We start from the raw sequence: 22043 nt of genomic DNA on the forward strand, positions 1-22043 counted from the left end.
GAAAGGTGTGGATCGGGCCCAATGGCATATGGGCTAGGGCTCCATTAGATGCGCAGGTGGGTACATACGTCAAGTGTGACTGCAAAGGAGGGAGCGTCTGGATTTGCTTCATAATGGCACAGTCCCTTAGTCCTTGCGGCTGCAAGGTGGAGAAGGCCATGGGGCCACGGTTTGGCACGGCAAAAGAGGTGAAGGAATTCAAGCAACATGTATGGCCGTTTTAGCAGCCATTGGCCGCCATTCTAATGCTTCTGGAGTCTGCGACAAGGTATGGGCAGCCACGGGAGGTTGATGCGATGTGTTGGTAGCCTTGGGAGGCTGTTGAAATGCATTGCAGCCGCGAGAGGATGCTGCAAAACAGGTACAGCCACTACCCCTTATGGTGGTAGCGACATTTAGGCCGTCCCGGAGTGCCCCGTCATGGTGGTTTTGCTACTAGGGCGTTTGTTTCCAACCATGGTTGTTTGGAAGGCTTTGTTGGATTGGAAAATAGGAGGAACGGATTCCTCTCACACACATTGAGTATAACTCATGCTCTCAATGAAAGCACCAATTTTTGGGAGCGATTTTCGTCCCACGAGAATATTCATTTAAGATTCTGTCTTCCTCTTCGATTCTCTTCCTCCCTGCCAAACACTCGGGGGGTGTTGGCCAAAGGCCCTGTGATGCCTAAATTAGTTCAAGTGTTTGTAGGAAAATAATAGCTAACAAAAGGGTACGGAGATGTATGTATGGTGTGAACTGGATGGCCAGAGCCGTGTATGGTGGCTGGAGCCTTGTGTGAGAGAGAGAAAAAGTTATGGCAGCTAGGGTTTGTGAGGGAGGTTTTCTACAGTATTTTGAGACATAAGTTTAGATGTACCTTAACCATTGGTGTAGCCATATATTTATAGGAGCCTGGAAGGCTAGGGTTTTTGAAGAATAATTCCACATATGGAAAGGAATTATTCTTCCCCAATTTGGAGAGATTGATGTAATTAGGGATTTAATTTAAATCAAATTCTTAATTAGGGTAAGAATCAAATATTTGCCAATTGAATTAAATAACTCTCAATGAGGCGAAATAATCCCCAAATTGAAGGAAATATTTGATCTAGGGTTTTGCTAAAATTCGCTTCCCACAACAGCCCACACTACTTTTCATGACTTATTTGCAATTGATTATGAATTGGCAGAATTGAGTGTAGTAGGCAATGCTCTTCCATCTAACATGGCTCAAAATATGAAATTGAAATATGACAAGTATTGGGGATCACTTGATAGTGTGAACCAATTCTTGTTGATAGCTATTGTTCTTGATACTAGGTATAAATTGGACAATTTATCAATACATATTACTGATTTGTATGTGCAAAATAATGCTTATGTTGCCAAGAAGACAGCTAGTATGAGAGATCTTTTGTTTAAACTTTATAGGTTGTACAAGGCAAGTTTCGTTAGTATTCAAACTCAAAGTTTTAGTATTTCTACTACATCTTCAAGTATTGGCAGCAGCTTAATGACTAATAGTTCTAGCTCCTCAAGCTTTGGATGTGATAGGAAAAAGGCTATGGAGGAAAAGTGGAAAAAGAGACAAGAAGATAAACAGGCAGTGGTTCTATCTCATGAGATAGATAGATATTTGTCGTATGATGCAGAACAAGATATTGAACATTTTGACATTTTAAATTGGTGGAGGGTGAATGCTTCTAAATATCCAGTTTTAGCAGTCATTGCAAGAGATGTGCTTGCAATTCCAATCACTACAGTTGCCTGAAAATCTACTTTTAGCACAGGAGGGAGAACAATTAACTCATTTCGCAGTTCCTTGAGTCCTGCTATGGTTGAGGCTTTAATTTGTACAAAAAATTGGTTGAAGTCCAATTCAATATCTTTAAAAGTTGGGCCCAGCATTGAGGAGATGGAGTTTTATGAAACCATTGAGTCAGATATATCTTATTTTCTCGATTGCTTGCTTATAATGTGGGAGTGTTATTGTGCTACAGCTAAATATATGATTATGTGTATTTCTTATATAGAAATGCGGAGATCAAATGCTAATGCGCCTGTGCACATTTTCATTGATTGATTCTCTACTGATACACAACCTTGTAGTTATGGTAATTTTCTAATTCATTTCTTATTTTGATAATCTTGTATCCTAAAATTTGTGTTAATTGAAACTGCTTTTTTGTGTAGTATGGCAACATGTTGGAAACTAGGCAACCTTTGATTAAATGGAAATTATAAACTTGTATTTTGGGCAGCTCTTCATTTCTTAGTTTTATCATCTTGTATTCATTTCTTATGAACTTCATAATGTTTGTTTTGATGGAAATTGAGAACTTAGATGCATGCTGGAAAATGGACAACTTTTGATTGAATGGAAATTATGAACTTGTATTTTGGGCAGTATTTCATTTCTTAGCTTTATCATTTTGTATTCATTTCTTATGAACTTTAGAATGTTTCTTTTGATGGAAATTGTGAAATTAGATGCATTTTGAAAACTAGATAGCCTTTGATTAAATAGAATGTTGTTGTGTTAGCCTTTCATGGAATGATATAATGGCAAAATGTTAGCATTATAATGTAAGAGCAGGTTGAAAAATGCATAGTTTTGTGTTAGGCACAAACTAGCTGAACCAATCCAAACCAAACTGATTACGAGTGGTTTGGATTGGTTCGGTTTTCATTATGGTTTTAAGTTAATCTGAACCAAACTGGACTGTTATTTTCTTATTGATTTAGCTGTAGTTTAAGAGTAAAACCTAACCAATCCAGACCGTGCCCAGCCACTAGGTTTAGTGGATGCAGTTTTTTTTTTAATCTTCTTTTTTCTAAATAATTAATTCTCTTTACAATTTTTTTTATGGATTTTAAGTTTCAAATTATTTGTTTATGGTTTTAATATTTCATCTGATTTTAATTTTTAATTTTTAATTAATATTTTGGGGAAAATGGGGTAAAGTGAGACAAAATGAGTTTTAGTTGGTAAGGTGAGACTCAAATACGCTTTTTAGGGGGTATATCAAAAAATAAGCCTAAACTTTTTTAAATAAAATTCTATATTTTTTTTAATAAAAAAAATTAACCAAGAACCAAAAGTCCAAAGTCCCCACACACCCAACCTCGACAACCACCCAACTAGCCTACCGCACTGGCGGCAGCCCAATCTTCTCATTGCTGGCCAAGGATTGATCCCCTCCTTTCTTTCTCACCCTCTTTTCTCTTTGCTCCCAAAACGGCCCAAGTTATCTAGAACCTAACTTATAATTTGGGTTGGTGCAACGTTAATTCAACATATATATTGTTTACATGAAGTATTTGTTTGATTATACGTTAAATTTTTATTTCCCCAAAATGATAAGTATTCTCAGACATTATGATATAATTAACATTTGGTCTACAATACTTGATGGCACAAAGTAGACTGTTAATCATAATACATGTGTAAAAAGTAAAAACTAAGGAACAACACTGCAATTGATGAATTCAAAACCAAATTGAAAGTAAATCTCAAAACAGTCAAAACCTTAAAAATCCAAAGTGTAAGTACTAAAAGACTCGTTAAACACCTATCAATGATCACCTTTTGTTGGGCTGCTGCCATTCTTTCCCAGGTTGGCCACTGCACAACATGATGAGCAAGCTATGAGGAGAAAAATAATTCATGATTAAGGGATTCTTGCAAGAACATGGGAAACTATAAAACTAAATAATTGAGATCATAGGCATCCATAAGCATACTGTTGAGCCAAAATTAAAAACTCGAACTTTAGAAAAAGATATTGTATAATAACGGAAAATTTTGAGGGAACCTAGACTGAAATTGCAACTGAAAATTTCAATACCCTCTGATTTTTTCAACTCAATTTTTCTACTATTTATGCCTGCCTCCACTCACTCAAATTCATTCTAGATTACCCCATCAACCATACATGGCTTTAAAACTAATTAAATTGCTTCCCATGAAGCGAAAAACCCAACAAAGCTCTCCCTAGCTAAGACAAGCCTTTAAGCTTATTGCACCAAAACTAAGACTCCCATTCACATAATTAACAATTCCAAGCCCTAAGAATACTTGTTGCTAGGGGTGGAAATTTCCTACATGACTCGAAACCCGCACGGAAAAAACACGACTCGAACCCACACGATTAATAATTGGGTAATTCTCGGTCAACCCGTTTTGACCCGTTTCTTAAACGGGTGGGTTTCGGGTCAACCCACCAACCCGTTAAAACACATGTGTAACCCGTTTATTAAACGGGTCGTGTCAACCCGTGTAAGACACGCCAACCCGTGAAAAATATAGAGAAATAAACCCCCGCCATCCTCATTACTCTCCAACATCTCATCCACCATGCTAGATACAACTTTGTGATTATATACTATGCCTTTTGATATTTATAATGTTTCTTTTTCTTCTTTTGTTTTTCTTTCTTTTCCGTCTATCTTCTCCTCTCTCTTTTTTAATTTCTTTTCCTTCTCTCTTTTCTCCTCTCTTTTTTTACTTCTCTTTAGTTTTCTCTCCTCTCTTATTTTTTTTCTTTCTTTTCCTTCTCTTTAGTTTTCTCTCCTCTCTTTTTTATTTTTATTTCTTTCCTTCTCTCTTCTCTCTCTCTCTCTCTCTCTCTCTCTCTCTCTCTCTCTCTCTCTCTCTCTCTCTCTCTCTCTCTCTCTCTTCTCTCCTCTCTCTATCCTTTTTTTTCTTTCTTTTCCTTATATTTTCTCTCCTTTCTCTGTTTTTTTAAATTAAATTTTTTCGGTTGTGACTTTTGTAACATGCATGTTATTATTTATCAACCCGTTACACGACTCAAAACCCGCACGATAAAAGACGACCCGAACCCAACACGACACGTTTATTAAATGGGTTGGGTTCGGGTTGAGCATTCTTGACACGTTTAATATCCCGACACGACCTGACCCATTGCCAGTCCTACTTGTTGCTGAACAAAGTGATACTTTATGGGGTTTTATGTGAAAGCCATGTTGGCAAAATACATATTAAGCACTTACATGCCATTGTCACTATGGGAACACATATTTCGTCTGCCAATAAGAAGATGACATGTGGAAAAGGAATATTCCTTCGGTCAACTAATTACCCTAATTAAATCCTATTTAAGTAGAGAAATTATTTTTGATTTAATAGAGGAATATCTTCCTAAATCAAGGAACCAATTTCCTCCAAATCTCTTGGATTAATTCCTATAATCTTTTTGGGGAATAATAATCTTAACCAAATAAAGATTCTTCTCTCAAAACCCTAGCATACAAGGAGCCTATAAATACATGGCTACACAAGGCATTCAAGGTAATTCTTTTTGAATCCTAAAACCCTCTCTTGCCGCCACTCTCTCTCCCCTCTCTCCTACACGGCTCTGGCCACAACACACAGCTCTGGCCACTCGGCTCTCCCCATAAGAGAATAGGTGGTCAGGGTTCTTTTTGATGTAGTCTCGGAGGGACTCATCATGCTTCTTGCATAGGTTGAACAGGTGGTCAAGGGTTCTTCTTGATCTTCCGATAAGAAGTGTACTCCTTCGTGATGATGAAAACTAGTTCCTTGAAGCTGCTGATCAAACCATATGGCAGTGTATGAAACCAATCCGAGGCTGCCCTTTGTAAGGTCATTGTAAAAACCTTGCATATCAGCACGTGTTCGACATTGTAGAGAATCATAACACTTTTGAAGTGCTTTAGATGGCTCTCAGGATCAGAATTCCCTTTGAAGTGTGTGAAAAAAGGTGTTGAGAATTGCTTTCGTGGAGCCACCTACTCGATATGGGTGGTGAATGGTAAGAAGTTCACTTCGTCCACCTCCTTGCGCAGAGCATCTTCAAAATCTCCTACAATCTTCAAGTCTTGAAGTCGGTTATTTACTAGCTTCTCGACATCTTGTGCGTGCATGGCCTGCAATTCACATTGGTGTCCTCCATGATTCGAGTGTCATTGGTTTACCTCCTCATTGTCTCTACGGAGCATATCTCCTCGACTGTCCTGCCTGCAGGGTATGTTAGAGGACTAAGCTTGCAAGGGAACCTCCGTAGATTATCGTCATGAGTTAGCTTCTTGGGACCGAGCAGGTGGGCGTCTTTCTTCTCGTACTTCATAGGGATGATTGTGAGGCTGATCTCCTTAAGGGCCTAGTCTCACTTGAAGGCTTTATGGGCCCAGAAGAGCGTGAACATCGGATTGTGAGGCCAACCTCTTGTGCACATTGATCCTTGGACTTAATCTCGATTAGAGACTCGATCTACTTTGAGCTAGGCTCACTAAAGCTTGCGACATGCCGACACGCTAAGTGATAAGCTCTTGTCATTCTCCTATCCAACTAAGTTGTTTTGGTCATTCACTCTTTGAGTTAGCTGGTCAACTCTAAGACTGAGGTCTACTTGACTTCGTAGATCATGAAGAGAGAATTGTGTGGAGCCCAATTGTACACGGGCTAAGGTTTTGTTGGAGGTGCATACGGGAATGTATGTTGAGCATGGTGGTAAAGAGGGGAATGAAAGCACTTGCTCCAAAACCAATCCGTGACTTGTGGCAAAGACTAAATAGCCATGGTGAAAGGTCCCACTATGGACCATGAGGCCAAGCGGTGGAGCGATTGGTGCGATGCTCTCGGGTATAGTGTAGGGATGCAGAGTCGCGGCCTCGTTTGTGAGGTCGTGGGATGGATAGCTTGGGCCCGTCGCGAATTGTGTCATCACATAAGCCTTGCTTCTCTTGCGTTTGGCCTCCAACCATGGTTGTTTGGAAGGCTTCGGTTGAGCGATGAAAAGGAGTAAACGAATTCCTTTGATTCAAGAGCACACGTGAGTATAACTCGTGCTCTCAATGAAAGCACCAAAATGTTTGTGCAAATTTCTCATGGGAGATTCGCATGTAGATTCTTCACCCTTCGAGCTTCCTTCTTTCTATTCCTTGGTTCCTGTGGAACAAACAGGAGTAAATGACCACACCCAGAGGATGTTGGCCAAAGGCCCTCCGATGCCTAAGTTAGTTCAATTGGATCTTTGAGAAAAGATGTGGCAATAGCTAAACTAGACAGAGTTTTCTCTCACGAGGAAATCCGAGTTGTCAGAGCCATGTGTGGTGGCACTTAGCCATGTGGGAGAGATGAATGAGGGAGTGGCCAGCGGCTAGGGTGTGTTCGATGATTAGAGAGAGAGAGAGAGAGAGGTTTTTAGAGCTAGGTTTAGAATTACCTCATTTGTTGAATGTGGCTATGTATTTATATGGCTCTAGCCATCTAGGGTTTTTCAAAGAATAATTCCTATTTGGAAGGAAGATATCTTGTTTCCTTTAAATGGAGAGATTGAGTCAATTAGGGATTTTGATTAGGATTAAACCCTGCTTGATGATAACATCCCCAAAATAAGATAATATCTCAAATTTGTGATATTATCTTTAATTGGTGATTATATTCCCAAATAAAGATAATATTCCTATTTTTGGTCTCAATTAATTGGCCAAATAAATGGGCCCAATTAATGACCTAGATGATTTTCTTCTTGTCCACGTGGCGCCTTGTGATTGGAAGCTGGAATATTTGCTCCCACACATATATGATTAGAACGTAACAACTGAAAAGTAAGTCATTTAACTTAATTTGATTAATCCATGAAGGATTTAAAAAAATCTACAATATTGTTTGTAACTAAGAGCACTTCCACCAGTTAGCCCCTTGCCATGACAAGGGGAGCCCTAGGGTGGCTACTATTCACGTGAATAGTGGCTGCCCTAACACAAAAAAAAAAAAATTGTGTTTCCAGCAGTGCAAGGCTTGCCATGGCAAATACTATTCATTTTTTTGTTTTTTTCACAACTTTGTTTACTTAAACAATTAATTTGGATAATATTTTCGGATAAGATTTTTGGGTTCCTACGTGTCAATACTATTCATATCGGATCAGATTTTCGGTTTCAAATTTCAGATACATTTCAAAATTCACTCAAATTTCAAATACATTTCAAAATTAAAATTCTAGATAAATTTCAAATTTCATGTGAATTTCAAATTTCAGATAAGATTTTCACCCTCTAAAATTGCGCCACGTGTCATCTCTATATGCCTAAATTTTTCTATAAAAGCAGAGGCTCAGCTCATACCTCCCACACCATATCTTCTCTACATCTTCATTTCTCATATTTTAGATTTCATTTCTCAGATTTTAGATTTCATTCTCCATTCTCAATGTCAGACGACATGGAAGAGGTTTTGGAGAGGCAAGAGCGAGAAAGGTGAGCAAGAATGCGTAGAAGAGCTGCAAGTAAAAGGGCGCAGAGAGAACTAGATAAGCAACATGGTGTGGCCGTTGCTTTGCTGGAGGAAGAAAACCAGAGCCGCCGTGGTTCACGAGAAGGCCGGGCACCGAATGTGGACAGACATAGACATTCTCGAGGTAAGAATCTTATGGAAGATTATTTTATCCCACAATCTCTGTACTCTGATGTTCATTTTCGAGCAAGATATGGAATGTTTTGAATAAAAAGGAATGTTGTTGAATATTTTCTTCATTCACTAAAAGAAATTGAATACAACTCATAAAATGAAATACATGAATTACAACGACTTTTTTAAACAAAACAAAAAATACAATGAAATGAAAAGCAAGCAAACTAACTTAATGGTACAATGAAATGAAAGGCAAGCAAACTAACTTAATGGTACAATGAAATGAAAGGCAAGCAAACTAACTTAATGGTTTTGATCATTTAACCAATCCGTGTTGCTGGGTCCATCATCACGAAAAAATCTTCGTCTCATAACATCCCTTCGTTCTAACTTCTAAAATTGTTTTGTTTCGGGGGACATATGGGTTTTTCAATCTTTCCTTGGTGTACATACTCCCTTTCTTTTGCATATTCTACTTCCATTGCCCTATCGTGCTCTTGTTGTTTCATATCCATTTCAATTCTCATGGCTTGCATCTTTGAAAGCTCCTCCAAATATTTAGATGTATTCTTGGTAGAATTACTCCCTCTCTTCGCCTTCGCCGCCTTCCTCCCAATAGGCTTCGGCTCTTTTTCGATAGATGAGTCTTGACTCATCGGGGAATCCATAGGTGAATCCGATGTCGCTGTCTCATGGAGTGGCATCTCGTTCAACATTATTGTTGGACCCGTTGGAATAATTTGGAATCTCTTACAATTCTTCACCACCTCCCAACATAGGGTATGGTTGAAACTTTTTTTCCCTTGCCCAATAGCACCAAAAAATATTTGTGCTTGCATAATCTATACAAAAATAAATAAAAAATAGGAAAGGCAAGAAACTTTAAAAAATATTGGCAATGCAACAAGTATAAAAATAAATAATGAAAATACAAGAAACTTTAAAAAATATTGGCAATGCAACAAGTATAAAAATAAAAAGAAAATAAAAAGGAAATACAAGAAACTGAAAAAATTATTGGCAATGCAATAGGTATTAAAAAAATTAATGGAAATGCAAGAAACTTTAACCATTTATTAGAAATGCAAAACAAAATATAAATATTGCAAGATTCATTCATATTAATATTGGAAATACAAGAAATATTAACACAATATATAAATTGCAAGAAATATTTAAATAAAATTTAATATGACATAGAAATTAATAAAACAAAAAATTACAGATAATTTACCTCACTGCTAAGGTTTTCCCCGCTTCTATGGTTGTTCATCGCTTTTGTCAAGGCATCTCTCCATTTTCCCAGCTCTTTATTAAGAATTTTCCACCTACTAGATAATGTCTGATCCGTACGGGTCGAACCAATTACCCTTTTACAAAATTCCTGATGAATTTTTTTCCACATATGACAGAATTTGATCTCATTGCCCGTTACGGGACAATGAATAACTTGGAGCCAAGCCTCACACAAGCTAATATCTTCCGTCATGCTCCATGCCCCTCCTTTGGTTTCACTTGAAGAACCCATAATATGATAGAGAAAAAAACAACTTGAAAGAGAGAAAAAAAACAACTTGAAAGTGAAAAAAAATTGAGTAGAAAGTGAAAAATAGTAAAAGGAGAAGAAAATGAATGAGGAGTTGGTGTTAAAAGTGAAGAGTATTGGTTGGTATTTATAGAAAACAAAATTCAGTATTTTTTTCATATTTTTTTAAATTTTTTCCGATTTTTTTTCATTTTTTTATTGGGCAAAATTGTCCGCCATTGGATTGCCGGAAAAGAAGGATCGGAGAGCCCAGGAGCTTCCACGTGGTAGAGTCGCTGGGGGTTGCTTTTATTTTTTATTCACGAAAAATGGCTGCCGTTGGATATGTTTAAAAAGTCGATCGGATGGCCCACAGATGACACGTGGAAGAGAGCCGCATGGTCATCAGAAGGTGGTCAAATTTTTTAAAGTTGGCGCGTGCATTGCACGGGCCAGCTTTAAAAATTTAAACCCCGCTGATGTCATCGTAACGCCAGCGATGAGGTCAGACACCTCCGGCTAGCGCTGGGCCAGCCTGTATGTGGGCCCCACGCTTGCCCGCAACTTCTTGTTGCCGAAACCACATTTTGGGTTTGCCCCCTTCAACCCTCCCATTGGGCCCCTTGTTGCCAATGTTCCAATTCAGACTTTTTTTAAGTGAACTTTCATAGAGTTGACCAAATTGAAAAGTCAATATTTTTTGCTCTTAACAATTAGCTGTATGCTTCAGCTGGTACCACCAGGAGGTCTAAATTGGTCAGAATTGAGAGCCAAATTGAGAATGGCACGGTGAGAGTGAAAGAGAGAGGGGGAGAGAGAGTTGGAGGAGAGAAAGAGTCGGGGGAATAAGGGGGGAAGAGACGAAAGATAAGAAAGAAAATGAGAAAATGAAAGAGATACAAATTTACAAAAATTCTCTTGCTCTTAATGGGTTAGACACAACATGACCCGTTAGCTTAACGGGTGGCTAACGGGTTGACCCGTTATCAACACTACCCGATAACTTGGACCCGAATATTGAAATTTTCATGTGAATTCGTGTCATGTTAACGGGTTGTGTACAATATTAACCACATCTACAACCATTAAGATCAACTCCACCCATTTGCCCTTTACCATGGTAAGGGGGGGAGTTAGGGCAGGCACTATTCACGTGAATAATGGTTGCCCTTACAAATAGTATTGTGTGTTTCCACCCGTTGCCATAGCAGAGGGCAATTACTATTCATTTTTTTTTTTTTTTACAAATTTTTTTACCTCAATAATTAATTTGGATAATATTTTCGGATAAGATTTTCGGGTTCCTACATGTCAAGACTATTCATAATCGGATAAAATTTCCGGATAAGATTTTTGGGTTCAAATTTCGAATCAATTTCAAAATTCAAATTTCAAATAAATTTGGGTTCAAATTTCAGATTTCATATAAGATTTTCATCCAATCAAATCAAGCCACATGGCATCTCTATCTCGCCAAAATTTTCTATAAAACCAGAGGCTCAGCTCATACCTTTCACACCACATCTTTCTATATTTCCATTTCTCAGAGTTTAGAATTCATATTCCATTCATTCTCAATGGAAGATTTTAGGAGATGCTTGGAGAGGCAAGCGTGAAACAAATGAGAGAAACCATAGAGCAGATGAAATAAATATGTTGCAGAGAGAAGTCAATGAACAAGTTGTCATAGCAGTGGCTTTGCAAGATGAAGAGACCCAAGGTCGCCGCCATGGTTCACAAGTCGACTGTCGCCGGAATGTGGACAGACATAGGCATTCTCGGGGTAAGAATCTTTTAGAAGATTATTTTATCCCAACTTCTTTGTACTCTGATGTTGATTTTCGAAGGCGATTTAGAATGCAACCCCATTTGTTCAATAAAGTCATGCATGATATTTGCAATTATGATACATACTTTGTTCAAAAGTGTGATGCTGCTGGGGTTTTGGGACTTCTTCTGGAGAAAAAGCTTACAGCTGTTATATGAATGTTGGCGTATGGAGCATCTGCTGATCAGGTGGATGAGATTGCCTAGATAGGGAAGTCCACTACGTTGGAGGCTTTGGTAAGATTTTATGATGCAGTTGAAACTCTGTACATTAGGGACTACCTACGTAGACCTACTCCCAGGGACATCCAACGGCTTCTACAAAAAGCCGAAGCTCGAGGATTTCTAGGAATGATTGGTAGCATCGACTGCATGCACTGGCAATGGAAGAATTGCCCAACTGCCTTGCAAGGTGATTACGGAAATAGAAAAGGCCAAAAAAGTATCATCCTTGAAGCCGTTGCTGGCTTCAACACATGGGTTTGGCATGCCTTCTTCAGAGTTGCTGGATCCCAAAATGACCCCAGTCTTCAACGATATTTTGAGAGGCCAAGGCCCTAATATCACCTATCAAGTCAACAATACAGTCTACCAAACTGGGTATTATCTAGCTGACAGCATCTACCCGAGGTGGACCACATTTGTCAAATCCATTCCGAATCCTCGATCCCAAAAGCAAAAATTATTTGCTACCTATCAAGAAGGATACAGGAAAGATGTTGAAAGGTGTTTTGGCATCCTTCAAGCTCGGTGGTTGATTATTTGAGGTGCGGCCTGTATGTTTGATGATGAGATCCTCAGAGGCATTATGATGACTTGCATCATCGTCCATAATATGATTGTGGAGGATGAGTACGATTATGATGTTGTAGAGGTCTACGAACCGGATCCCATGAACACGGCCTTGACACGAATTTATGAAAGGCCCATGGGGCCAAGTGGAGAATCGTTTGAGCCGGAACCATTGGTGAGGGATGGTCGTTTCATGATCCAGATGATAGATCGATATACAGAGATGCAATCTTCGTATATTCATGAAAGGCATCAACTTGACTTGATGGAGCATCTATGGGCGGTGAGAGGCAATGAAGATGAATGATGGAGCATAGATGCTTTGGTTATGTTTTATTTAGTTATGGTTTGGTTGTGGTTTGTTATTTATTATGGTTTGTCTGTAGTTTTTTTATATTTTAATTATGTTTTGTTTGATGTATGGAATATGTTGAATAAAAGGTATTTTATTGAAAGCTTTGTTTATTAAATAAAGAAATCCAATACAAGTCATTAAGAATTACTACTACTAAAATAAAATACATGAATTACAACAACTTTAATAGAAAACATGAAAAATACAAATACATAAAAGGTATGCCAACTAATTTAATAGTTTTCATCATTTAACCAATCCATGTTGCTAGGCCCATCATCCTGGAAAAATCTTCTTCTCATAACATCTATTTGTTCTAGCTTCCAAAATTGTTTTGTTTCAGGGGACATATGGCTTGTATCCATCGCCATGGTTTCCCAATCCATCTTGTACATCTCTTTTTTGCGCAAATACTCCATTTCTTGTGCATACTCAGCTCAAACTGCCATCTCGTTCTTTTGGCGTTTCTGCTCCATTTCAATTCTTTTGGCGTTTTGCCTTGCAATTTCCTCCAAAAATTTTGATGTATTATTGCTCGAATTACCCCTTTTCTTTGCCTTCGCAACCTTTCGGCCAATAGGCCTCGACTCCTTTTCGATGGGTGAGTCTTGACTCATAGGGGAATCGAGAGGTGAATCCGATGTCATTGAATCACGGAGTGACGTCTCGTTTAATATAACGGCGGGATCCGTGGGAATAATTCTAAAACGTTTGCAATTTTTCACCACCTCCCAACATTCATGATGGTTGAAACTTTTTTTGCCTTGCCCAGCTGCACCAAACCACATCCGTGCTTGAATCATCTATGAAAAATAGAAAATTGGAAATGCAAGAAATATTTAAAATATATTGGATATGCAAGTAACAAAAAAAAATAATGGAAATGCAATTAACCTTACAAATAAATTGGAAGTGCAAGAAATATTAAGAAACAATTGGAAATGTTAGAAATATTAACAAAATATTTAAGATGCAAGAAATATTAACAAAATATTTAAAATGCAAGAAATATGAACAAAATATTGAAAATGCAATAAATATTAAAAAATATATATATATTAGGACATTAAACTTAATAAAACGAAAATTATAAAATACTTACCTCTTTACTAAGATTTTCCCCGCTTCTATGGTTATCCATCGCTTTTACCAAGGCATCTCTTCATTTTCCCAACTCTTTATTGAGAATTTTCCACCTACTAGACAATGTCATTTCCGTACAAGTCGACCCCGGAATTTTTACAAAATTCGGCATGAATTTTTTTCCACATATGAAAAAATTTCATCTCATTGCCTGACACGGGACAATGACAAACTTGGAGCCAAGCCTTAGACAAGGAAACATCTTCCATAGTGCTCCACGCCCCTCCGGCTTCGATATAAGAAGTCATAAAGATAAGCAATAAAAATACAAAGTGAAAGAGAGGAAAATGTTGAGTAAAGAGTGAATAATAGTAGAAGTAGAATTAAATGTATGAGGATTGGTGTTGAAAATGAAGGGTATTGATAGGTATTTATAGAAGAAAAAAAGTCAGAATTTTTTTAGTATTTTTTTAAAAAAAATTCAAATTTTTTTTTTCATAATTTTATTGCCAAAAAAATGCCACCATTGGAGTGAAGGAGGAGAAGCATATCGGAGCGCCTGTGGCTTGACACTGCCTTCTACCCGTTGAGCTTGCGCAGGTCGATGTCAAGACACGCGATGACGTCACACATGATGTCATCAATCCTCGGGCTCGAGCTCGCAAACGGCCCGAGGGCCACCGCCTTCGTGGGTCCCACTCCCAACTCGCTTGGGCTCTCACTAGAACGTCTTTTTTTCTCCCCTAGCCTTGGGCTCACTCACTACTGGAGTTGCTCTAAGGAGTGGGGGGGATCCAAGAATATTTTAATGGATGGGCTAGCTAAAGTTATTAGCTTAAAATGTAACGATAATTTTTTTTTTTTGTACTAACAATTTCTATAGTTTTTCTAGAAATAAAAGTATACATTAAATCATATAAATCACGCTAGTCCTAAGCACAAGAAAAAAAATGGAATTAGAGCCATATTATTGACGAAAGGGTGAATTTTATTTAGAAAAATACTTCTATTTTGGAGATACATTTATGAAAAAGGATTAAAATTGATGTTTGGGACAAACTTTGACACTAAATACAAATGTGGAGAATCTTTGAATATGCCTATTGATGTGGTAGGATATGCAATTATATATATATATATATATATTATTTATTTTTGGTTTAAAATATTAGGCTATATATGTTTAATTATTTTTTCCCCCAAAACCTTCCCTAGGCTATAGCCCAGAGTAGCGCTTGGGCTAATTCTGCTCTTGATCAAGAGGTAAATAAACTGTCATTGTGGCATAAATGGTTTTAAACTTATAAGACGAGTTCAAATTCTCATGATACCTAGTGTATGTGAGAAACCTCGTTTCTTTATAGTTTTTAATTTTTTTGATTTTTTTTTGTATCCCCTTTAGCTTAGTACATCAACTTATATTATTGAAAAAGAGGAGAAAAAAACTCGGAGGGATTCTTGAGCACCAAAACTTTACCCAGAGGCCCAATACCTCCTCTCTCTCTAGAGTCTCGGGTCCATGTCCAGTCCAGTGAGCGACACAAAAAGCGGCGCCTAAGAGCAGAGTCAGAGTGGAAGAAGAGGAAAGAAAATTTCTATAGCGGATGCTGCAAATGGAAGGAGAAGGAGAAGAAGAGGACATAGTTTGCTTAGATGAATCTTTCTTCATCGATGACAAGTAAGAGGAAGATACAGTCGTTTTAAGTTTTGTGGTTATTTCCTTTTTTATTTCTGTACAATTTTTGTGATTTTGTTTGTGAAAATAATAATAATATTATTGTTAAAATATAAAAAGCTTGATAATCCAATTCGCAATGGTTAATCAATGGTGCAGTTACCAGCTGACCACTTTCACATTTGGGTCTCAAGTTATTGAGCTGCTTTGCCTCCAGTCTGCTTCAAGTAAGTTTGTTCTATGTTTAGTTTTCCATTTTAACTGAAAATAATGAAAGCATGAACCCATATAAGTCGATTGCACATGAGTATAAGTGGATTCTCTCTCTCTCTCTCTCTCTCTCTCTCTCTAATGTTTCAATTATAATTTTTTGCTTCCATTTTGATTGTGACCCAGCAACTCAAACAATTTTCTGTCATACAATTTTTAGATTGAAACTGAAGTTTTGGCATATTGCAGCCAACTTACCCATCAAACAATGGTCTTCTGAAAATGCAACACCGTATTGCTTGTGTTGTGCACGTCTTAAAGAAACCAGGACAGTTCAGAAACCAAGATTTTTTTAAGTGCTGCTATTTCCACCCACATGTCCTATTTCCCCACTCACCTTATCTTAAAAAAGTTTAAGACAAATTTACCCCTTTGTAAAATTACTTCTAAGTACTTAGGAAAAAAACTTCAACTCAGGTAACCGACCTATTCTACTGTCTAACAAAAAAAATAAAAAAAGCGTATGACTCAGTTGCTCAAGATTCCATATTTATAAGGTGATTCGAGACAAAGAGGTCAGGTGTTAATGTTTAGCTTTCTAGCAGATGACAGCACATCGATGATGAAGAAATTTTAATGAAACATAAAGAACTTAGTTCAAGGAAAATTTAAATTCTACCATCTCAGAATGTACTTGTGCACTACATTAGACCATCTAGACTCAAATGTAGCTTTATCAACTTCCTGTAGAACAATTTGATGTTGGCCTCCTTGAAAACAACACCTGGATGTTTGGATAAACTGTGCAACATCTTGTGCATAAACAAGACTAAACATTAACACGTTTTTTTTCCTTCTTGTATATATATCCAGAATATTTGAAGAAGCTACAGGGTAGAGAATAAAAAGCTAAAAGATCCAGAAAATCAAAATATTAGACTAAAACATTTATCTGGTCCATCAAACACAACTTGATCCTCTCCATATCTCAATTACTAATAATTAGCAAAGAGAATTTGCTTGAATTGATTATTAAAGGGTATTTTAGGAATAACGGTGGGTGGAAAGATAGGATCGTGTTTTTTCAAATTTAGGTGGGTCTGAAGATAAGGTGATAAGGTGGGTGGGGAAATGAGATAGCAGCATTCTTTTTTCCTTTTTTTTTTTTTTGTTAGTTATATAGATTTACAATATGAACCATTCATGTAATTAGTGCACTCTTATATATTACCCTTTATTATTCTTGCAACTGAACTTTACACAGCTGAAAAACCTTAAATAATAAGGGTTATGAATCGTTCTCTATTGGATCCTCAAAACTTGAGAAGAGTCTAATCTGAATGAAGCTATTACTTTAAACTTTGTTTACAGCTCCACGGTGGAAGGTTTAGTAATCACCAAACCTGGCATAACTGACTGGCCCCTGTAAGAGTTCACCATCACCTACTTAGTATCTCATACTCTAATTAAGCATCAAAATTAAATAAAATCTTGATTGCTAGGTGAAAGGAAAATTTTCATTTTATGGAGATAAATGTTATTAACTACAAATTTTCCTAACAAACAATAGTAGTTTCAACTTGAGCACGTATTTTATTTCTGCCTGCAGAAAGTTTGAATGCGTTATTCACCATGTAACTTCTGTGTACGTTAATCAGCTGCTGTTACTATTCATTTGGATGCATAAGTATTTGCAGCTCCCATTTCTCACTGAAGAGGATAAATTGAAGAGTAGTCGATCTTGTTGACAGCTCAGTGCAGTATAATAGAATTTTCTAAGGTGTCAATGAGTATCTTTCTTCAGTTCTTATTTCTTAGTTTTCTGAAAATTTAAAGCGGAAATTTGAAGTAATTCCTTCAGTCATACATTCGAGGTTCTGTGATACATGATGCATGCTTTAAATATGCCTCGAACATGAAATTTATCTTGTGAAGCATGTCTTTCCCATATCTTTTCCTATTGTTCAAATAATATGGGCATCATATTAAATTGCAAACTACTTGTGATTTCCTTTGGTTATTTGTTTATTTGTTTATTTATTTAGTCTTCCACGTTGTAGTTCTAAATATTCTTGAAACAGCTGATTTTGATCTGACTAATAATATGGGCATCATATTAAATTGCAAACTACTTGTGATTTCCTTTGGTTATTTGTTTATTTGTTTATTTATTTAGTCTTCCAGGTTGTAGTTCTAACTATTCTTGAAACAGCTGATTTTGATCTGACTGGGCAACTGGTTTGGCCTGGGGCAATGCTGTTGAATGATTACCTTTCAAAGAATGCAGAGCTTCTGCAAGGATGCACTGTTCTGGAATTAGGCTCTGGGGTTGGTATGTACTCTCTAAGAATTTCCTTCCTTTTCCCTATAGGTAATCTTTTACTTCAACATTAAAAATGCATGAGATGAGTAGAGGCTGAAAGTACTGATTACTAACAAAGAAAAAAACATAGCTCAGATTATGTTGAGTGACTTAGGAAAATAAGAGGTCAAACAAAAAGCACCTGGTACTTGAGGGTGCTGGAGGAAGGTTAATATCTGGAATGCATGCGCACAATTTAGTTTCAGTTGATTCATCTGGCTTTGTAATTGTATTTAGCTTAACTCAGTGTGTGCATGTGCGTGTGCGTGTGCGTGTGTGCGTCTGCATGTGTGTGTGTGTGTGTGCGCGCATTTGCGTGTGTCTGCGTGTTTGTGTGTCTGCATTTCTGTGCACGTTTGGGCGCTTGTAGAGAGGGCATCACAATCCTACCTAACTTGAGGGAAAAAAATCATATGTAAGGTAACATTGGAGTAGTGAATAATTTGTCAATGTGTTTTAAGTGAAAATTACTGAAGACTATTGACAAAATATTGATAGGTTTGAAATGTTATTGATAGACTATTGGCATCTTATTGAAAAGTTATGAAACACGTGTTTTTTTTCCGTTAGTTAAGAAAAAACAGACGACCTCTATGTGTTTGTGTGTGATTTCGAGGCTGGTTCTGTAGCTTGATTTTTCTAATTTGCAGGTATTACTGGAATACTTTGCAGCAGATTTTGTAGCAAAGTTGTATTAACAGATCATAATGAGGAAGTTCTCAAGGCAAGGTCATGATATTAAAATGTAATGCCAGGAGATTTGATAAGTCATCTATAGTCTCCTAGTTATTTGACTGTTTTATGTTTTGTCTCAGATTCTGAAAAAAATATGGAGCTGCATGCATCATCTGAGAACTCTAAATGCTGTTCTGGTGAGAGAAAAAACTGAAAATAGAGGATGTGTAGTGAACTTCGTTGATAATTTCTTTTAATCATGTATATGCAGGATTAGTAGCTGAGAAACTAGAATGGGGAAATTCTGAGCAGATCGGCCACATTTTACAAATGTATTCAGATGGATTTGATTTGATTCTTGGAGCTGACATATATATCCACAATAGTTATTTTTGCCTTTAAGTTAAGCAACATGAATATATTAATTGCTGGTATAGTAAGAGTGCACTGCATTTGAAGGACCTTGTTTTTTTGTTTTTTTTTTTTGGCACATGTTTGCACCTTTTTGGTTTTATAGTCCATGTTCTATAGTTAGACCATACATTGACATGATAGAGCCCAAAACTGATGCATTTAATATCACGTTTCTGTAGCCTCTGTTTTCACCTCTTAATTGATTGTGGTTTTGTTATCTGTTCATGGTTCGGTTATAGGCCCATGGTCAAACACTCATAGATGAGGAGGTGCTGCATTTGCATTACATAATCTTGGGTAAAGTTAGCTTTTCATGTATGTAGTTTGCTAAAGAAAGTTTAGAGAGAGAGAAGCGGAACATAGATAGAGAACTTTGTAAGGTTTTTTTTTTAAAATAGCCGAAAGTGATGCCACTTCTGGCCTTTGCTCACATGTCCAGTATGTGACCTGCTTTCCATCAGCATCACATGGACCGGAGGTTGAGACAAACACAAAACTACAAGGTTGACATTGTTCAAGTTAGAAATGCATGGATCAAATTGAAACAATTAACAAACAACATGGGTGAATTTCATTGAACTTTTCCCTATAATATTTCTTTTATATGAAATAAGTAGACATACATTGCATTCCACCATTGAATTCGTCTTTTTCGAGCATGTTTGAAAAAGAAAAGAAAAAGCCCTTGACAATGCATACGTTTTCAACAGTCAAGCATTTGTTTGCTTTTCGATACTGTGGAAAAACTTCTTCGAAATAGAAAGGAAGGGCAGTGCAAATTCATACTAGCCTACGTATCCCGAACTAAGACGTAAGACACAACTTGTTCTTACTTTCTATTTTCTTCACATTTTTTGGAAAGGACTTTATTGAATATAATTCCTATAGCAACAGTTATATGATTGTATAACTTAAATAACTGTTGCTGTAGTGTGATTGATCATTCTCACCCTTGCACAGTGTAGATACCATTTCCTGCATCCATAGCTAATGATTCAAAAGTATTTTGCTCTGGAAAGTTCTTGTTTAATTTAGTGCTGAATGTAAGTGTATCAATACCACTGGTAATCTGAAACTGATAATTTTCAAAGAGGAAATTGTGTTGGATTAGTGTTGTATGTGTCGATGAAGTGGTGTCTGGGAATGGCATAAAATCCCTTTATCAGTTAATTTTTTTTAGTCATAATCCCGTTATCAGGCTACAAAACCCAGATTTTTTGGCGCTTCTACCTCTTGCTTGCATATTGCAAAATATGTTATGGTTTTGCTTTTGGTGCTTATGTCCTATATATTCTATACCAATTAGAGTCAGAATAAAAGCCATAAATCTTCAGCATTTCATCATTTTAATGTACCTTACACCCATTTATTACTCCTCTTAACAAATTCACCTAGAATTCAAGCTTTGGTGTAGTTCAAAATTTTATCATGTGAAGAAGTTTCATTACTGCTTTGATATCATGACTTCATTTTTCAGCTTGCTAGAGTTCCCTGTGTATAGTGTTCCTTTTAATTATTGTTGTTATAATTCCCTTCCCTCTCTTATGCAATTGCATTTTTCTCCCCCTGTAGCATGGATTCATTGGTCATCAGTGAGGCTGTGCGGTGTGGGATGCAGATAAATGAATTAGTTGGGACTCGATCTGTCGTGGGAAATCACAAAGGAGTCATCTTTGAGGTGACCCTTAAAAAACAGGATGAGTAACTACTGCATTCACTTTTTATCATCAACACAAATAGAAAGAGAGATTCAGGTGTTCTTTTTATGTTGAACCAGAAATGGATAGTTTTCATTCTGTATTTTGCTTCTTTGAGAGGTTACTGTAGGTCTGGATTTTGCATTTTCAGTTTCCTTTAGTATAAAACTTCCCTTCCAATAGGGTCGGATGGGGTTTGCAGTTCAATATCTCTCTACCATGAATCCCAACATTGAATGTACCAATATCATGTGAAAATAGATTTTAAGATAACTGGTATACGCAATTTGTTAATGATTTGAACTGAGGTTTAATTAGAGGGAAGTAACTGATGTGGTAAACTCCATATGGCCTGTGGTACCTTAATCCAGTTGATGATTTTGGAAAAGTCATAATTTTGTTTTGCAGTGTGTGCATTTCTTTGACATATTTTTATCCTTTGGGTTTTTGTCATCTGTTAATTGCAAAGGTCGTTGTGCACAGATTTAAAGTTATAGTTTAGTATATGTTTGACTTTTCCTTTGATGATATCACACTGTCACTGATCATTGAAAACTCAAATGGCTTGGGAAATTGCTTGGCTAGCAAATATCCCATGTTTAAAGCTTTAGAGTTTTGACTATTGTACATTTTGTCATTGTCTTGGTCCTCTCCTTGGTTGCTGAAGCGTTTGCAGTTGGAAAGGGGTATACAAGATTGGCTCAGATGAATCGTTTTAAGCTCAAAGTTGTAGAATTTGATTCTATTGATCTCATTTTGTCCCATTCGTGCGACGACCGGGAAATCTCTCCCCTTGTGAAAATATGGAGCCGTGGTTTAAGCTGGTGTTTGGACCACACCAGCTGGCTGGCTAACCAAGCTGCCGATTTTATTGTTTCTTTAGCTCGACTGGGTTGTGTGAATTGTGGAACTTTAGTGGTTTCAATATTTACTGACTCTACATGCATCCATTTTGTACACACGCAATTGCTCTACATAGCTTTTGTACTCGAATTTATCTTTGAACAGTCAGGCAGAGGGAACCTTTCTTATGGCTCACACT

The 22043-nt window shown here is 37.0% G+C and overlaps 2 protein-coding genes across 3 annotated transcripts; both read left to right on the forward strand.

Annotated features, from left to right (window-relative positions):
- Window positions 1–211: 211 nt before the first annotated feature.
- Window positions 212–1756, forward strand: LOC148919121 (zinc finger BED domain-containing protein RICESLEEPER 2-like). Its single transcript, XM_089048790.1, has 2 exons — window positions 212–287; window positions 1176–1756. Exons 1-2 carry the CDS (start codon window positions 212–214, stop codon window positions 1754–1756), a joined length of 657 nt encoding a protein of 218 aa, XP_088904916.1.
- Window positions 1757–15366: 13610 nt separating this feature from the next.
- LOC103327131 (Putative methyltransferase family protein) lies at window positions 15367–21408 on the forward strand. 2 transcript variants are annotated; one of them, XM_089049262.1, is made up of 8 exons: window positions 15372–15646; window positions 15803–15870; window positions 18066–18185; window positions 18866–18943; window positions 19034–19087; window positions 19162–19263; window positions 20004–20115; window positions 20877–21408. In XM_089049262.1, exons 1-8 carry the CDS (start codon window positions 15573–15575, stop codon window positions 21007–21009), a joined length of 741 nt encoding a protein of 246 aa, XP_088905388.1. In that variant the 5' UTR covers window positions 15372–15572; the 3' UTR covers window positions 21010–21408. The 2 variants fall into 2 exon arrangements, with proteins under 2 accessions (XP_088905387.1, XP_088905388.1); XM_089049261.1 differs by lacking the exon at window positions 19162–19263 and having other exon boundaries at window positions 15367–15646; window positions 18866–18939; window positions 19031–19087; window positions 20015–20115.
- The last annotated feature ends 635 nt before the right edge of the window (window positions 21409–22043 follow it).

The sequence above is a fragment of the Prunus mume genome, linkage group LG3 (assembly GCF_029339155.1).
Source record: "Prunus mume cultivar Tortuosa linkage group LG3, ASM2933915v1, whole genome shotgun sequence".
Taxonomy (NCBI): Eukaryota; Viridiplantae; Streptophyta; class Magnoliopsida; order Rosales; family Rosaceae; genus Prunus; species Prunus mume.

Excerpts from the sequence above, each read along its gene's own strand:
- LOC103327131 (XM_089049262.1), top strand. The coding sequence starts at position 15,573 with ATGCTGCAAATGGAAGGAGAAGGAGAAGAAGAGGACATAGTTTGCTTA. Across the intron at positions 15,871-18,065 it reads TTGCCTCCAGTCTGCTTCAA|CTGATTTTGATCTGACTGGG; the intron begins GTAAGTTTGTTC and ends TTCTTGAAACAG. Across the intron at positions 20,116-20,876 it reads TACGTATCCCGAACTAAGAC|CATGGATTCATTGGTCATCA; the intron begins GTAAGACACAAC and ends CTCCCCCTGTAG.
- LOC148919121 (XM_089048790.1), top strand. The coding sequence starts at position 212 with ATGGCCGTTTTAGCAGCCATTGGCCGCCATTCTAATGCTTCTGGAGTC. Across the intron at positions 288-1,175 it reads GGTATGGGCAGCCACGGGAG|AATTGAGTGTAGTAGGCAAT; the intron begins GTTGATGCGATG and ends ATGAATTGGCAG.